Here is a 14,091-nt window from a genome sequence, read left to right on the forward strand (position 1 = left end):
TTTACAGTCATCAAGTCTGATGTTTTTGGCAAACAGTTGCTTCAACAAACGTGTGGGTTCCTCTGTTTTTGTTCTGTTTTGGGGTTCAGGCTCATGAAACAAGCTCCAGATTTCCACATCATATGGAGTTCTGTCTTCATGCGGTCTCTTTCAAGTCAAATAATCAGCCAAAATACACTATCAGTGCTGTTGGAAATTTCCCATCCGAAGTGGATCAAAAACTGGTCATGCGTATTAAGCTACAAAGATCTCCCATACTTTAGTGTCTACCTTGAGTTACTTGTCTCTGCCAGTCTGTTGTTCATGATACCGAGGGCTCCGACCCCCCCAGAGAAACCATTATGGCGTGAGCTGCCACAGACTGTCCTGGGATATCCGTTGGCAGACTCAGAAAGCTGCTTCTGCATGATGGCCAGGGACACCTTGTTCGAGGCTGCAAGGTCCTTCATGGAGATCATCTCCCCTGATAATCTCCGGCCCTCGTTGTCGCTGTCACAAGGTCCGTCTGAGTCAGGTGAGTGACCGAGCCGGGCCTGGCGGTTCTTGGAGCCCGGACGGATGGCGTTGCGTCTCCCCAGGAAAGCGTTGGCTTTGTTGCAGCGCTGGCAAAACAAGCAGCTCATTTTCTCCAGCATCCAGTTGAGCACCTGCTTAATGACGATAGAAATGACATTGAAGAGCGAGTAGATGCAGCACACGCCCATCAGCATGAAGAAGAAATTGGCCACCCTGTAGAGGCTCTGGTACTCGTAAGCGGCGCTCTGGCTGCTGACGAAGTCCCCGAAGCCGATGGTGCTGAAGGTGACAAAGCAGAAGTAGAGCGAGTCTAAGTACAGCCAGCCCTCCACAGGACTGTACATCGCCGACGCGCAGCAGGAGATGGTGATGGCGGACAGGCCGAGAATCAGCATCACGTGATACACGGAGGGCTTCCATCCCGGCAGAGAGTAGGCGGAGAAGTCATGGTGGATACCCGGTGGGAGCAGGCCGCTGTTCCTAATTCTCCTCTCCCTCACGGCCTTCATCACCACAGCCAGAAGCGTGATGATTCTCTCCAGGAAGAGGTTAAAGAAGAGGATGGTGGCGGCGCAGCCAAGAAGTCCATAAAAGATTAAGAACACCTTCCCAGCAACAGTCACAGGAGTCGTCATCCCGAAACCTACAGAGACAAAAATAATCAAAGTTAGTCTCATAACTGGAGCCAACAAAATATCCTTCTGTCTGAGACCAAGGATGGGCACTAAAACTATGGATCAAGTTGGTTTTGGTACCGACATAAACGGTACTACGGGTTCTGGGTAAAACGTTTTGTTGCTGAGTGTCAAATTTGTTACTCGATGCTTGTGTGGGAGGAGCTACAGTCAAAAGTTTAGCTCACATGGAAGCATCAACTGCACTAAGATAGCATTGGTAATCACATCTCCATGTCTGGGTTAATGAGTTAATTTATTCATAATAATAATGGATTGGATTTTTCTGCGCTTCTCCAGGTGCTTAAAGCGTAAGAATTTGTATCCATAATTCCATAATTCATTCACTCCTCATTCATACTTGGTGATGGTAAGCTACTGATGTAGCCACAGCTGCCCTGACAGAGGCGTGGCTATACCAGTACACACCTACAACCCTTCTGACCGTCACCGTGGCATTCATTTGCATTTTACACACAAATGGAGCCACACTGAGGAAAATTAGAGGAACCTTTTTGTTGCAGTCTTGATACAAATAAGAAAAATGTTATAAAGTTCAGAAGAACGATCAACTTTCATGTTGGTTTTGGCTCCACCTGCTGATTGCATTTTTAACATGTAATGTGCCAAAGCTAAATCCATGATTAGTTGACACATTGGGAATTCTTTGCTAAAGTTCAAATAGTTGAACTCTGGAAACATCGGGACATGACATACCACTCCACATGACTCCACTGCTCCACAAAAAAAGATTGTTGTCTTGGTGAAATGACGTGGTAAGCAGTAAAATACACGCGTGAAACTGTAGATGCAGCACTGCAGTGCAGACTGTCAGAAAGAATGAAATAAATCATCTTATGCACATTTGAGTGCTCTCCTTCTCCTTGTGACACAGCTTCATTAATCTTAAATGTTATTGGAAAAACAGTGTGTTTTTATTTTTTTATTTTTGATGCACCAGTTCGAGCACTATTTACGCACCAGAACCATAAAAACAGTGCTGGTTTGTCCAAATGGTGCCCATCCCTTTCTGAGACATGGACGCCGTGTGTGCAAGTAAGCCAAACTCCAATCTAAGTGACTTCCTTTTAAATGAGGCTTAAATTATGCTCTGAAACACTTTTCTCAGTATTTGGAAGTAATGGAAAAAAGAGGATTAAGTGGAGTGCCCACAAATGATGTGCTGGAAATCTGCAATAATAAAAAATGAAAGTGAGTTTTGTATTAGAGCATGAATGTATGCCAAGTCATTTAAATGGGACAAAGTGACTGCGGAGCATAAAAAAACTGATTTGTGTTTTAAATTGAGCTTCATAATTAGGAAAGAAAGAAAGCTGTCAAATTACTGAACAGAAGTCGCATTAATCCACCAGTAAATTTATCTACTGGAGATCTAAGAACAAGTTAAATTTCAGCTAAAAAGAACCCCAGGGAACTTTAAATAATAACGCTTTTTTATAAGCTACTTTTTAATGAATTTGATCACATATTTTCTATTATTAAAGTTTAATCAGGTATTAAATGATTAGTAACAAAATTCTGCGAGGTTTCATGTCTCTTTATGTCTTATAACACAGTAAAAGAGGGTCTCATGTAAAAACGAAAGTGTCAGGAATGAGCTGAGTATTTTTTTCTCATCTCAGCTACGTGGTTGGATTGCATGACCTGTTATCTCACCTTAACTCAGGGGTTCAAGCTGAGGAAGCAGCAGATTGGAGGGAAATTAGAAACATTTTCCTGCCTCTGCAGCATCCTGCAGGGGGGGGCTCTTCATTCTGCAGGAGTTTCAGGTGGATCGGCATATTTGAGCGGATCTGCTGCTCATACATATTGATGCGAATCTGGTTAAAACAGTTGATCACGTCTTTGAGGCTTCAGTGGCTGCCCTTACCAAAAGGGAAAACACTAGACAGTTCAACATTTCATTTTTAATTTTTGATCCAGCTAATGAAAATAGCGTTTTTAGCATGTTCTTTAGGCTTTTTTTTTCTAAAGAGGAGGACATATATAAGATTATTAGGCTCAAAATTGCATCTCTGAATATTTCTTTATAATGCTGTCATGCGATTCATTTCCTTGAGCAATTCAATAATTATGACCTCTAATTATCTATTTTTTATCCAACCTAAAACTGATGTGAAAAGCCTCTTTTTAAGGTATTTTAATTGAAAATAATTTCATTATGGCAAAATAAAAAATCAAAATAAAAATAAAAAAGTGGCTTTATGAATTTTTTTACTCAACATATATTTTTACACCACCAAGGGATTTTTTTCAATCTTGAACATTTATAAAATAAACAAATAAACATCAGGTTCAGAGTGCTGTAAATTACCACATTAAAAACAGGAACACTTTTCTGAGCAATCCAATAAAATATTGACCTCAAACTTTTTAATACCATGTTGACATACATTGTTCTACAGTTAATCAAAACTGCAAGACAGTAGAAAATACATGAGTTTTATAGTTTCCTTTAACCTGTTTGTTGAATTTGATCACTTTGAAGACTGGGATGCAGCAGAAGAGAAAGAGAGCGCAAAATCTATAAAGGAAGAAATTAAACAGGAGGAGCTGACCCTGGAGCAATTAAACCAATTTGTTTCTTTGTTGTGACCGGACAAAAACAAGCGGTAAGAAAGGAACTTTTCCGGTGAAATGATGATCATGACATTCAGCATAAATAGCACTTGTCTCCACTGTGACAGAGGGGGGGTAGCCGTTACCATGACATAGCGTCACATCAAATAGTTAGCTTTTTATGAAAAACTATTTAAACCTAAACATTAACAAGATCAAAGTGATAAGAATTAATCTAATATTTATTTATGTTGTAAGTGACCATGGTACAAGCGGAATAATGCTCTTCGAGGTGCGGATAATCCGAAATCTTCACCTGACGCGATCAGCTCCTTTGTTTTGTCATTTAATATTTGTTAAGAAAAACCTACTCAGGCCTTACACATTAGATATTAATTATAGACTAGATTAATGTCATAAAAAAGTGTCTGTAATTTATAATTGCAATTAACACAATAATTTGACACCCCTATTTCTTTATACAAATTGCAGTGATTCAGGAGCAGACGACAAAAATGTGGTTTGTAGACGACTAGATCCATGTACGTCTTTGTTTTTCTCGTTCAAGCTGGTACTAACCTGTGGCTGTTTTTAAATAATGAATAAATTAATTTGTTTTATTCTGTTTTATTTCATTAAATGTATTTATTTATTAGCGTATTTTAATTCTATGACATGTCTATTGTGTGTGTAACTTTTGCCTCTTGACCAGGACTCTGGAGAGAAACAAGTATTACCCCAATTTGTCCGTGTGTAATTCTTGATTTGTGCATAACTTTGGATTTGTGTGTGCGAAATTCTTGATTTGTAACTCATAAAATACAGTGTGTGCATAAGTACAAAAATTACAACATTTCTGCTGTAGAAAGGAAGCAATCAGCTCTAGGAAACCTTTTTATTTTTAAAGGGATAAATGTTCTTAAAACGCTTGTTTATACTTGTGCGTAAGTTTTAATGATAATAATAAAAATCTTGCCAAAACTGTACGGCCGGATCTGTTTCTAATTTTGCATACCAATTATTGGCACTGGTAATGTTAGGATGGGGGTTTGAGGGGCTGTAAGCTCGCAGGTAAACATAGTAGCTAATGGGGGGAGTAAGGGGGCGGGGTTACTCAGAGGCAAAATCCTATACAACTACTCTGCAGAAACAATATAAAATAAAATAAAAAAATAAAAAAAGTAGGCTAAGAACAGCATAATCTCACTTTAAGAAAACCCCACTGGGAATGCTTTTAAAATACATCAAAGAATGACCGGAGTGTGACTTTAAGGATAGCAACTTTTCCCTGCGCAGCAGAAAATGACTGGTGAGTAAAATAAAAATAAAAAAAACTTTACACAAAGCTTATCATTCTTTCCTTCCATTTGCAAATCCTTATTCCTTAAAACATTAATGCTCTTAAAGATACATGACACACTAGTAAAACAAGATATATTTATAAAAAAATAACTTTGCATTGACATTTAGTAGAAACAGTTTAAAAAAATGGGCCAGTTACTGAATCAATCATTTTGTTATTTGATCCTTTTCCATAAATTTCTAACTTTTCCGCTCTCATATCTCAATCCCAAGGCTGGTATGAGGACATTTCACTCAGGCCCATTGTCATGCCCCCATGTGTGCAGAATGACACATGGTTTATTTGTCAACAAATAAAACCGTGCCGAAGGATCAACAAGTTCACTTACAGGCCAAGGTTAATAGATTTTTTCCATCATCAATTCCGGCCTCCTCAAAGCACTAAGGAGGAGCGTTTCCCCTTTTGTTCAGCAACCATCCTTGTCAGGTAATAAATGACATCAATATCTTGACAATACTTCCTTTATGATGGCCAAAATGGCTTTTTTGACCTCATGTGTCGCGGCAGAAAACACTCTCCAGCCGCTCTTCTGTTGACATGTCGGCTCATTTAGATCAACAACGATTGATACAGATTGTTTTATAGACAAAGGGGGACATAAACCTGACATGTCCACACATGTACACAAACTCCTGTGGCCTCACGAAGACACACTTACACATCTTCTCAGGTGGATATTCTTAAATCCAAAGGTCGGTCACCTGTTGAGGCATACCTCTGAAAACAAAAACTTGTGAAGAAACACGATTTTTTTGCATGAATGAGAGATTGAAAAGCTCAATAAAACAGAGCTCTACAGACGGTGTGTTACCATGCAGACAGACATCACTCAACACATCAAATTGTCTGCTTTTATGACAGTAACAGAGTTCACTATTACACTGATACCAAGGCAACAGCGGGCACCAGAAAGGTGCAGGGTAATGATTAACCAAATTAAGCCCTTCAATGAAATCCTGTCCTAGTGTTTCAAAGTTAATTAATTAGCAGTTCAAGACTCTTTAACCCGACTGAATCATTGGTAAAACAGATTACATCTTCCCAGCGCTCACAGAGAGAGGCTTCCGCACCGTCTCTCATTACCCAGTAAATTACCTAAGAGAGGAATAGGCTCCGAGCATCGATTCGGTGTAGCATTTCAGAGCCATTACTCCAGACCGCTGTGTCAAGAGGCATTAGAGGATACTGAACAATAATAGAAAGCAAAGCCTCAACAAGCAAACATGCATTTTTTTTTTTTTTGGACAAAAAATAACAAAAAACACCTTCATTTGTGACCTTAAAAGTGTTGAATCCTCAAGTCAGACTGATCTCACCACTGAACTCTGTGAAATTGTCAAGATGACTCATTTTGTTCTGCAGGACTTGATAAGGCAGGAAATCATACGTGTGCAAATCCAATTCAATCAGAGGCCTGGGAGAATATTTATTCATTAGCATTAAATAAAGTTTGCTCAACTCCGTTCGGAAAATGATGGTATGCTCTGGCGGCAACACACACTATCACACACATGAGGTTGAACAATGAATAACGTTATGGGGATGGCTTCATTTGTATGCATCAATTACCATCTGACAGATTTAAGAGAGGGAAAGGAACAGGCTGTAATGGTTTATCAGGCTGTGGGGAAATTCAAGGACGGGGTTAATTCATTATAGATTGTTACTAGAAAGCAGTGTATCTATTGGCAACTATTAATCAAAGGCATTTATGGGCGTGTGCAGATATTAGATAAAACAATTAAACGGGAGACTTATTTATCGATGTGGATGGAGATGTCTACGTCTTGATTTATATCAAAGATGCCCTGAGAGCAAATGTAAACACGATCATTTCTAATGCTGAATTATTTCCGTTCATCTCACATGACTCATCAAGGTTATTTAGGGACACTGCACTGTTACGTCATTCATCTGCTAAGGAAACAGACACTCTTTGGTGATATGCAATTAAATGAGCTATTTATGGAGATGTGTAAATTACAAATAATCTGTCCACCTTAAACTTCCACTACAACTCAGGTATCGTCTTCTAAAAAAAAAAAAAAATGATGACTCTGCCACTGTTGGGTGCATCAGGGATGACAAAAGACTGTAGCGGGAAGTGGAGGACCAGTTTATGACAGGGTGTGGGAACAATCAATGTCAAGAAGAGGCTTTTTCTGGTTCAGTGAGTTGAATGGTTTTTTTCCATCCAGTGAAAGGAAAAAAAAAAAGAACAGGTGGTTGACAGATGCATGAGACGGAGGAAAATCGCCGAAAAGAGGAATACAGAAAATGGAAATGTGACTCAATGGAGGTTCAGGAGGAGGGCCCAAAAGAAATCGAACAAAAACAAGTTAAGGTGGCTGCTGTTGAAAAAAGTATGTGGTGTCTTCAAAAAAAGACAAACAAAACAGGTGCATTCTGGTCATTTCCACAGATAGAAAAAGAAGAAGAGTGTCCCACTAACCTAATACTGCAGAGAAACATGAGAGGAATGCCCTTATGACCTCCTTAAAACCACATCATAATAGTAATAATGGTAAAGGCAAAAAGGAATATCTCAGAAACCTCCTTAAATCAGAAATGTTGAAGAGGAGCGCCTTAGTGACTTAATCAAAATATATATGCAGAAGACTAGCATACCAAAAATGTACTCAAGACACAGGAGCCAAAAATGAGGTTTCCAGAGACTAACAGAGAGGATGAAGCAGATTGTAATGGATTATCAGGCTGTGAGGAACTTAAGGAGTTTTCTGGCAACTTCCAAAATTAAATAGAAAAAGAGGAGCGCCTCAATCACCTCAGCAAGAGCAGACAAACACAAGAGAAGTGTCCACAACAACTCCTTAAAGTAGAAAATTAGAAGGAGTATCCTCGTGACAACTTTAAAAGGAAACAGCAGAAGAGCAAAATCCTAGAAACCTCCTTTAATCAGAAGAGTTGTGACTCAGGGACATGCTAAAAACACAAAGCACTAGAGGAGCTTTCCTACAAATTTGCTAAAACATAGAAACAAGAAAGGAATATCTTGGATACCTGCAGAGGGAAAGAAAGGGGCTGTAATGGGTTATCAGGCTGTGAGGTAATTTAAGGATTCAGGGAGCATTCTGGTAACTTTCTCAAACAGAAAGAGGAGCATCTGAGTTCCCTCTTAAAAGCAGAAAAAGCAAATTACACAGGCTGTAATTGGTTATCAAACAGCGGAGAAAATTGAGAAGCATTCGGGTAATTTCCACATTTAGAAAGAAGAGCAACATCCCAAGAAGAACAAATGTTTCTAAAACAACTCCTCACGGCAGAAGAATAGAAGGAGTGTCCTGCTGACCTCCTCAATACCCAAAAGCAGAAGAGGAACATCCCAGAAACCTCTTAGAATGAGAAGCATTGAAGAGGAGGGAGTCTGTGTCCTTCACAAGACAAAAAGAAGAAGAGAAGCCTTCATGCAAATTCCTTAAAAACACAAGAACAAGAAAGGAACGTCTAATGGAGCTGCAAGCTATGTGGGAACGGCCATGGAACTCATGGTTGGTGATTTTAAAGAGGATCTGTAGATTCAACATCACCGCATGGCACGCTCAACTTTTGATGAGCTGTGTGATGCTGTGAGACCTCTTGTGCCGCCTGCAGTGCAGCAGTGTCACAAATGGGCAGACTGCTGGTTCCACGTGCAACAGGTTTATTAGTTCACACAGGAACTAAGCCCAGCTAAATGTCCTCAAAGCTAAATCAGGGTCAGACAGGCAGAGGTCAAGCACAAGAAGAGACTAGAGTGGTCAAAGTCCAGGCGAGGTTCAGGGCAGGCGGCAGGGAATCAGAACATAAGCAGGGCCAGAAACAGAGGATCAGGTCCAGATAGAAACATAATCCAGGCAGGGTGTCACAAAACAAAACTTTGCTCTGAGTAAGGCTCTGTGTAGTGCTTAAGTGTCATGTGGGTGATTGGTAATTAAGAGACAGCTGAGCAGCATCCAGGTACTGTGGGCTGGGGTTGCTGGGAGATGTAGTGCAGTCACTTCTCTGGAGATGACTCCCACCGGTGACCAGAGGGGGAGGCAGAGCTCTGACTCCTAACAAGCAGTAGTGCAGGTGGTCATGTGACTCGCTTAATTTAAAAAAATGTTTCCATTGCAGTTTTGCGAAATATGTCAATTTTGATACAGCTGAAAAACCACCTCCTCGAAACGCAAAAACTTTTTTTTTTGATAGATGTGAGTTTTTTCAAAATTAACAACTTTCCATCAATTTATTATCACAAATCTAGTTTCTGCAAATTTCATCCTTAATTGAAACGCAGATAATTAACTGAAACATGACTTCACAAAAGACACATTCTGAAGCTGAACATGACAAAACAAATTCCAAAGACATGACGGAACATACGGAGGATCTGGAACAACTGAAACTGTGGTCATTAAAACACTAATGAATGGAAAAAGAGACAGATGGTTGATGGGAAACCTTAGCCTGCTGTGATCAGGATGCAGGGGAAGAGCAAAAACAGAAAAAAAGATAAACAGAAAAATGAAGAAATAATAGAAACAAAAATTAACAAAAAGGCACCAGCCCTCACAAATGGCATGCATTCATCAGAAAATCAGAAATGATGACAAGAGCAGAAAGAATGTTTTTTTAAAAAAAGGATAGAACAAGTTGTACTTCTTAGGGAGACCTTGAGGTCTTTTGATGTTTGCAAGATGGAAGGTGTTGCGGTTATAAACATTTTTCAGCGTCCGTTGCTTATCTCTGGCTCTCAGAGCACAGCCAATTACTTCCTCCTTAAAAAAACAAATGTTTAAAACTGTTGTAATTAAAATTTTACTGGATCCAGTGAATCGATGTAAATGTGCATTGTTAAAGATAATCATCATGTAACTCTGGAGCAACTCCCAACTGCAAACCTTCAAATCATGTCTAAAGGAGCCGCACACAGTGCTGGGATCCCCCAAAGGCACAGGCACACCTCACAGTCGCGGCACGCAGCATATGTAAAGTGGTTTTGCTCCATCTGCAAGTCCCACTGGGAACATTAAAGCATAGCAGCTTAGAGAGCAGTCCATTCAGCAGGTTTATGAGTTTACTCAAAGGTATTATGCAGGGCCTAACGCGTGTTTCATTTTGAAAATTTTAGTTTTCCACTCCCTTAGTCACTTTTTTTCCCTTTTCTTGCCACATCCTTTTTGCTCAGTCCTAATTCCTGTTCTGTGATCAGTGATCCAGCTGAGTCTAGATGATGTGTCTAAGCCTTTGAACGTGTTTCAAAAATGGATCCCAAAAAAGAAATAAGAGTGTTCTGTTGGGTGGTGTATGAAGAGATTTGAGATGATAGCCTGGTAAAAAGGTAAAAAATGAGACCCCAGCAACACCAAGAATTTCAACGGAAAACTAAAATAATAATTTACAGTGCAGAGATCAATTAGACAAAGGATTTTTAAATGTTTGTATGACTGGAGTCACATGTCATTCTTTAAGCAGATGTGTTGGTTATGCAAAGTACAATTTTTTATTGCACTATATTACACACACTTACAAGGTGGACCATCAATGAATGGACTTTTGTAAAACTAATCTCAGATTAAATCTCAAACTAATCTGGGACATCAGACTATAAGGTACATAAAGTGAGACAAAAAAAAAAAAAAATCAGAGCTAAGTCTGTCAGTCAGACTTTGCTAACTGCATTCACCTTGTTCCTACAAACGTTTTTAAGTGCGCTCTCAGGCTCTACAGATTGAGCGTTCATTGATCACACGCTGGAAGTTCAATCAGTTCAACTTTTGACAGCTAAAACGCAAGACAGCTGAACTTTGACCAATCAAGAACTAAGATTGGGTAGTAATGCACGGATGGTGTTTTATTCAAAACACCAACCGTTGTGACCATGATCATGAAAGAGAAAATAATAATTGAAGTTTGTCACCGGCCAGAATTCTTTGACACCAAGTCTTTCATATAGAGAATAGAATTCAGAATAGAGCCGGTAAAGGAAAAGCATAGAGTGAGATTCGTGAAATTTGCACCACTTCAACATTTCGTACCAAGCCTTTTCTAATTGATGTGGTGGATAAGTGCCAGTAAACAGTAGAAAGAGAGAAGAGAAAGATACCCCTCCCTTCCACTCCCTGCTTGTCCGGTGTGAATAGAACGGGCTGAATCCGGATTGATGAAACTGTGCATAGCGAGTACTCAAACACTCAACACATGCCCCGTGTGAATGCAGCATTTTTCTTCACAGCGTTTCCGCTTCCATTGTGAACCAGGTGTTAGAAGTGTCTACAATACCTGCAACTCTCAACCTTGGTTGCATCACGTAAAAAATAGACTAATACCGCTAAAACAGATGTTACTGTGACCCCCGCTAACTCCCAGCCTTAGGTAGCACCTAACAAAACACAGTCTGACACCACTACACAATAGCTAGCTAATAGTTAGCTTATTCATAATAACACCCAACCATATATGTCTGTATTAATCTTTGTGATAAATATTCCTTATGTATTAATCCATAAATAAGACACTCTGGATACAAGTCGCACTGTTGCTTTATTTAAATGAAGGCTTTTATGTTTGCCTAATGATACAAACACCCCTGGGCATGTGTTACACATTCTTGCAAAAGCTTTTAGCATGGCGTTCATATTGGACAGTCACCACAAATACTAGTGCAGGTACTCACAGTTGGAAGAAGCTTGTTGCAAAATGTTGAAGCGGTGCAAATCTTGCTAATATTGCTCCGGGTTTTTTCTTTCACAGCTATATTCTAATATATAAAGACTTTGTGCCTTATAAGTCTGGCCGCGCACAACCCACAATTATCAATTCCTCTTCCGTAATCAATTTTCAAGCGGTTGACACTTCCGTGTTTTGAAAAGGAGGCTACCCATAGGTTACTGCGAAATCCGAGTCCCTGATTGGTCAAAGTTCAAGGGTTTAGCTTTCAACGTGCATTCAATGGCTGTATGTATTTTACGTAGAGTCCGATTGACTTAATGTCCCCGTCCGATGAAAATCATGTTAAATTAGTTTTTAACATGTATAAGTGGCATTTTTTTTTTGCCAAAGAAAGCAAATGTAATAAAAAATAATTTCGCTTTTGCATAAAACTCAGTTTGAATCAATGAGCCTTGCTTACGTCACGAGAACTTTGAAAAACTCCCAGACCGCACCGAGCTTTTTGATGTGACCACGGAAATGCGAACGGTGGCTCATTAGACCGCAGCTGTGGATTATAAATCCACAAAGCCCCTCACTTCCTAGTCCGAGCTGACATCCAGCTTCCAGTTTAAAAGATACTGCTTTAGCAGTGGCGAAGATTTACGCTAGCGAGACACAGAACTACCATAAACAGAGTTGGGGGGGGGGGTTTGTGTGTATGACACAGACTTTAGATCAATATAAAAAAATGGCTTTTTAAGACATTCAAGATGGGATTTTGGTTAAAAACTTCATAATCATAATTAAAACACTACTGAGAACGTTTTTTTTTAATAAAAAAAAATTGTCATGAGGGACTTTAAAAACTTTCATGGTGACATAATTAAAATTTGGAAAGTACGGTGGGCTACTTAATCTCCACGCTACTGTTACTGCCTCTCATCAGGATAAACCTAAAGAAAAAGACAGAGGAACAAACCAAAGGTGGCCTTTGGTAGACACTCAAAAATCTGATGAATCACATGAACATGGAGCAATTTCCTTCAGAGTATTAGGACAGGAGCTCCACAGGCCAGTCTCATCTTCTGTCATTGGTTTAATACAAGGGTGGTTTGAAGCATTTTTGAAGGTTGTCCTGTCAACTGACATTCTGGCAAATGTAGACTGAGGCTTGATACCTCCTAATCCAGCCAGTAACTTCACAGAAACTTGCTTTTTCTAACCCTGAAGACAAAAAAATCTACTTAAACAATGTTTTCTGCTGGTGAGTCCACATCTATAGTTCATCTGTGTGGACCTATCTGATAATCTGCTTGATGTTGATTAAATGACCATTCTAAACACACTGTAAATATGAGCCTGTGAGCCTTTTCAAATGCAAACAACACATGCTATCAATGGAGTTTCCTTTTAACACAGCAGCACATTAGTGGCAGCATGCTCACTAAGTGCCTGTTTACTGCATAGTGATGGTTATTATATTTATTACACTGTGCACTTGGTGTTTGTGGCAGGTATTGTGGCTTTCAAACGGCTCACCTTGGAGCTCGGGTTGTGTTTGATCAAAGCCCTCTTGACATCTTTAACAAAGCGAAGTTGCCTTAAAGAGGCACATCGATTCAGCTTCCTGGAGGGTGGACTCACGAGGCTGTTGCTATAAATACCTCACCTCAAGTTTAAGCTATCTGCATTAGGATCAAAGTTTTGAGGGAGTTAAAGTCTAAATTGCTTGTTTACAAGATAAAAGATTAGAAAACGGATTTACATTTAACTAAAGCACATACGGTTGTATTTATGTTGTTCTGAATGAATGTCCTTGGTGGTTCAGTCATCCAGAACAACATCCTTCCACACAACTCCCAGAGGAACTGAAAATTAATTCATCGCGGGACAACAAAAAATCAAATTTTAGCGCCCTGTCGCTTCACGTCTTCAATTAGCGAGCCTAAAAACAAGCTCCAAGTCCAACCAACTGTGTCCCACCAGTGAGAACACTATTAAATTGGCCTGACAAGAGCAGCAGCAGAGAATGCCACGCGTGCTCGTACCTCTGATGACTGGCTTATGTGACGGACAGGAAATCATTAGTCACGAGTGTGGCGCGGCGGGGATCCGCAGAGAGGACAGAGGGCTGAGGAAGCGGCAACATGGCCAGACCTGCGCTGTCACGGCCGCACCATCTGCCGAGAACCTGCCAGGTTCACTGACTATAACCATGAATATCCTCTGCTACCTTTACATAAAGAGATTTCAGATTAAAGGATCTTTAGATCTTAATATGTCTGTCTAAATTTGGAAAATACACAGAGAGAAAAAAAAATA

The 14,091-nt window shown here is 39.8% G+C and overlaps 1 protein-coding gene across 1 annotated transcript in view; it reads right to left on the reverse strand.

The window, feature by feature from the left end:
* The window catches only part of kcnk12 (potassium channel, subfamily K, member 12), a 28,930-nt gene continuing 14,839 nt past the window's right edge, over positions 1-14,091 (reverse strand). Inside the window, exon 2 of the mRNA XM_024297917.2 lies at positions 1-1,159. Coding sequence (XP_024153685.1) covers positions 267-1,159 — 893 coding nt within the window. The 3' untranslated portion in view covers positions 1-266. The remainder of the gene's footprint in view (positions 1,160-14,091) is intronic.

Source organism: Oryzias melastigma, linkage group LG15 (genome assembly GCF_002922805.2).
Source record: "Oryzias melastigma strain HK-1 linkage group LG15, ASM292280v2, whole genome shotgun sequence".
Taxonomy (NCBI): Eukaryota; Metazoa; Chordata; class Actinopteri; order Beloniformes; family Adrianichthyidae; genus Oryzias; species Oryzias melastigma.